The following is a 3,793-nucleotide window of genomic DNA, read 5'->3' as shown; positions in this document are numbered from 1 at the left end:
TTCTCTCCACCAATGTGAACCGAGGACACACATGACAGATTGTTCGCTTCTCTCTCTCTCTCCATTCCCCCCTTTAAGGCTTTAAATGCCATCTCTTAGGCCTTAGCCCACTCCCGAATCCCCATCATCTCTCTCTCAACAATAAAGAAGAATTCATCATTTCATCTCAGATGGCTAACTCTTCTATTGACTCCAAAACTCTCTCCAGCAACGATCAGAGCGACTGTACGTTCTTTTGTAATCTTTTTTCTTGAATCTTCTTCTTCTGTTTTTTCCAACGTTAATCGTTTATTATTAACACTGGAAACCCTTGCAGCTCTTAATTGTGGAGAACTCATTAATGGCTATCTCAGCCCTCTCCAGAAACACGCTGCTTTCTTCGACAGAAATCAAGATGGCCTCGTTTATCCATGGGAGACCTTCCAAGGTTTTTTTCTCTTCTTTGTCTCCGATTTTAGTTCTTACGGTAATAAATAATATTCTCGTATTTGGTCTCATCCTTCGTTTCTGTTAATTCGTTTCAGGATTTCGTGCCATCGGCAGTGGCATCCCCTTGTCCACCATCGCTGCTATCTTCATCAATTGCTTTCTCAGTTCCCAAACTCGCCCGGTCTCTCTCTCTCTCTCTCATGTGTTTTCCTGTGTCTGTATTTTGCTTAATTGCGCATAGTGGATTATGGCGTAAGCAAATAGAGATGCAAAACTACATGGACCACGTAGATCCGTTTATTTCTCATCCAAGACCATTGATTTTTATTTTATTTTATTTTTAATAAATATCCATGACAAGATTTGTAAATCTACTCATCGAATTCGAATGGACAAGATTTGTAAATTCATTATTTCATTTGGTGTGATTTTCGGGTTACGGTGTGGCAGAAACTAGAAAGCCCGGATAGGGACTGGGTAAGTGGAAGAACTCAAGAAAGCCCCAACGTGCTTAATTGACAAATCTGATAAGGTCATCGGTTCGAACTTCAGAGTTTGTGGGCCAAGATAGTTCTGGTAGGGGTCGGGTAAGTGGGTAATCAGGTACTAATTGCAACCCTATCGATCCTTTGGTTCGAACAGTTTTTATAGCTTTGCATTGGGAGCATCGATGCTTTTATTTCATGGGGAGATAAAACTATGATGGCTGTTAGAATGGGTTTTGCACTGACTGAATCCGGTTTCCTTCAATATTACAACCCATCAACACACACCATGGAATAGTCCCACCCAGAAAATTAACCAGATCAAAGAGTAGATGAGTAAAGATTAAACATAAGGGCCCAAATAATTATATGCATGTCACTCTAAGGTACCGTTTGGTAACAGCCACATTGGGTAGATTACTACTGAATAAAGCCGTAAGTTGGGTAGATTACTACAAGCTTATTTATTGCTTTGTTTTTTAGTGAAGGTTATGGGTTACTAATGCCTAAGCTGGGTATATTATTAATATTATACCTTTGATAAGCTTATTGTTTTCTCTTTTAGGCTGTGTTTTGGTTTGAAGGAAAAGGCAGGGAAAGGAAGTGTAAAGACTTGTTATGGGATTCTTCATTTTAATCCAATTTTCTTTTTATTATAAGAAAGAATATTGGATATTAATAGTAATTAATATAAAGTGGGGGTTATCAAATTTATCCTAAATATGCATTTTTGGCCTTCAATGGTGCAGGGAAAGCTTCCATCTCTTCTGTTCCCTATTGAAATAAAGAACATAAAGAGAGCCAAGCATGGGAGTGATACTGGTGTTTACGATACCGAAGGAAGGTAAATTGGTCATATTCCTTGTTTTGTTTGAAGGCTGATACAGGCCTTGAGTTTGGGGATAGTGAAAATTGTGATTATTTGTTCAGAAAAATTTTTCTACTTCAGTATTGAGTATGTAATATTAAATGCAGGTCTTGAATAGAAAGTATTTTTGTATCAACATACAAATTTGGAATTCATTCTTTTCAATTAATGTATATATTTAAAGGAAAATCCATGGTGGCAGTATATATAACCTCTGGTTTTTTTATAAAAGTTCTCTTTTCCTTGATGTGGATTTCAACTCTTTTAGGTTTGTGCCAGAAAAGTTTGAAGAGATTTTTAGCAAGCATGCCCATGTCAATCCAAACGCTTTAACATCGAAGGAAGTGTCAGAAATGCTGAAGGCCAACCGGGTTTCTCAAGACTTCAGAGGATGGTTAGTTTTTGGTTTCAACAAAAAATTGTTTAATCTTTACAAGCTTCTATCATCTAACTAGTTGAAATTGGTAAAATTGTTTGTAGGATTGGAGCCTGGACAGAGTGGAAGGTATTGTACTACTTGTGTAAAGATAAAGATGGCTTCTTGCATAAAGATACCATTAGAGGTGTTTATGATGGAACCCTATTTGAACAAATGGAGGAGGAGCATAGATCATCTAGGAAAACAAAGTGAAGGCCATAAAAAGAGTTATAATAATTACCATGTCTTTTAATTTATCTTGAACTATCTTTGACTTTGCTTATTTTATATATATATATGTGTGTGTGCGTGTATGTATTAGAATAACAGATATACATAATGGAAGTGTTATAGTGTAACCCGTCATGTATAAAAAAGAGGCAAATTAGTAGAATTGCCCATTTATCATCATCCTCCATGCCTTTTTCTAATTATATGGGGTCAACTATATGAATATTGTTTTGTCATTCCATTATACTTAATGTCATATCCATTGTCATTGTAAAGCAAGAACAGGCCAGGTTTGTCCTTATGAGGATACTGTGCAAGGTTCAAATGGCACGGTGAAGCCTATTCATTGTTGTAAAGATTTTTTTCGTGTAAATTGTAAAGGTTTTCTTAGCACCCATGAAATCTAACTGAATAGTGGATTGAAAAATCTCAATTGGGAACAAGACAGGCTTGAGAAGGGCCAAATTTGAATAAATCTTGGAGTCTCCGACTCTTTTTTATCTCTCACTTTTGCATGAGCAATCGATTGTTAATTTATTAAAACAATCGTAAGTGATCTTTGCATTGAAGTTACTTGATTAAATATTCATGAAATGGGCCGGGTTGCAATCTTAGTAACAGTTTTTATTTTGACCCATTTATTAAAACAATCTAGTTCCTTCAACTTGCAACAGATAAATTCTTATGAATGATGTCAAATTGTCAATGGTATTCCATACATGTGAATAAACCTCTTCTACTTTTTCTCATTTTATCACCTATTGGAGTAATTATGAAGTTATTCCGAATGACTTCATTTTTTTTTATCTTATTTTTTTAGCTTTTTCACCCATCCAACTCAACAACTTAACATAGCGTTACAACTATTTTTTAGAATTGTCCTTTTATTCCAAATTGTATTCACCTATCACATGAGATTTTGCATGCACGCTTCCATTTCTCCCATCTTACTATAATTCTATGAGCAATATCCCCATCAATTTCTCCTTGTTATGTATCAAGGGAAATTAGTGAATTGCTAATCTTAGACTCCACTGAGTTCCATAACCACATTTAGATCAAGGTCTCTTCTTGAATCTAATCTGAATATGCAGAACTTCCAGTTCCAACTTCTGGCGGTTTCTTTTCAGTAAGATACTTCAGTTTCCTTTCATCTCTAAGCAACACTTCAACGGATTTGGCCCACACATCATAATGGTTTTCATTTGGCTTATGAAAGTTATTTGAATAGTCATAAAGTGTTGATAGAATAATGGCTTGATGATTGGAATCCGTAATTCCACCCAACTATAATCGCCTGTAGGTTTATTCTCCATATTTGAAATCAACTTTTCTCTTCACAAGGCAGCGTCACCAGGACTT

At 35.8% G+C, this 3,793-nt stretch overlaps 1 protein-coding gene across 1 annotated transcript; it reads left to right on the top strand.

Moving 5' to 3' along the window:
• Positions 1-2,864, top strand: LOC104606653 (putative peroxygenase 4). Its single transcript, XM_010272001.3, has 6 exons — positions 1-225; positions 317-427; positions 525-610; positions 1,664-1,758; positions 2,051-2,176; positions 2,263-2,864. The coding sequence occupies exons 1-6, from the start codon at positions 171-173 to the stop codon at positions 2,411-2,413; spliced, it is 624 nt and encodes a 207-aa protein (XP_010270303.1). The 5' UTR covers positions 1-170; the 3' UTR covers positions 2,414-2,864.
• Positions 2,865-3,793: the final 929 nt, after the last annotated feature.

This window comes from Nelumbo nucifera, chromosome 3 (assembly GCF_055504915.1).
Source record: "Nelumbo nucifera cultivar China Antique chromosome 3, China Antique-T2T, whole genome shotgun sequence".
Classification (NCBI taxonomy): Eukaryota; Viridiplantae; Streptophyta; class Magnoliopsida; order Proteales; family Nelumbonaceae; genus Nelumbo; species Nelumbo nucifera.
The sequence above is the reverse complement of the archived record's forward strand: the minus strand, read 5'-3'. Positions and strand labels throughout refer to the sequence as shown.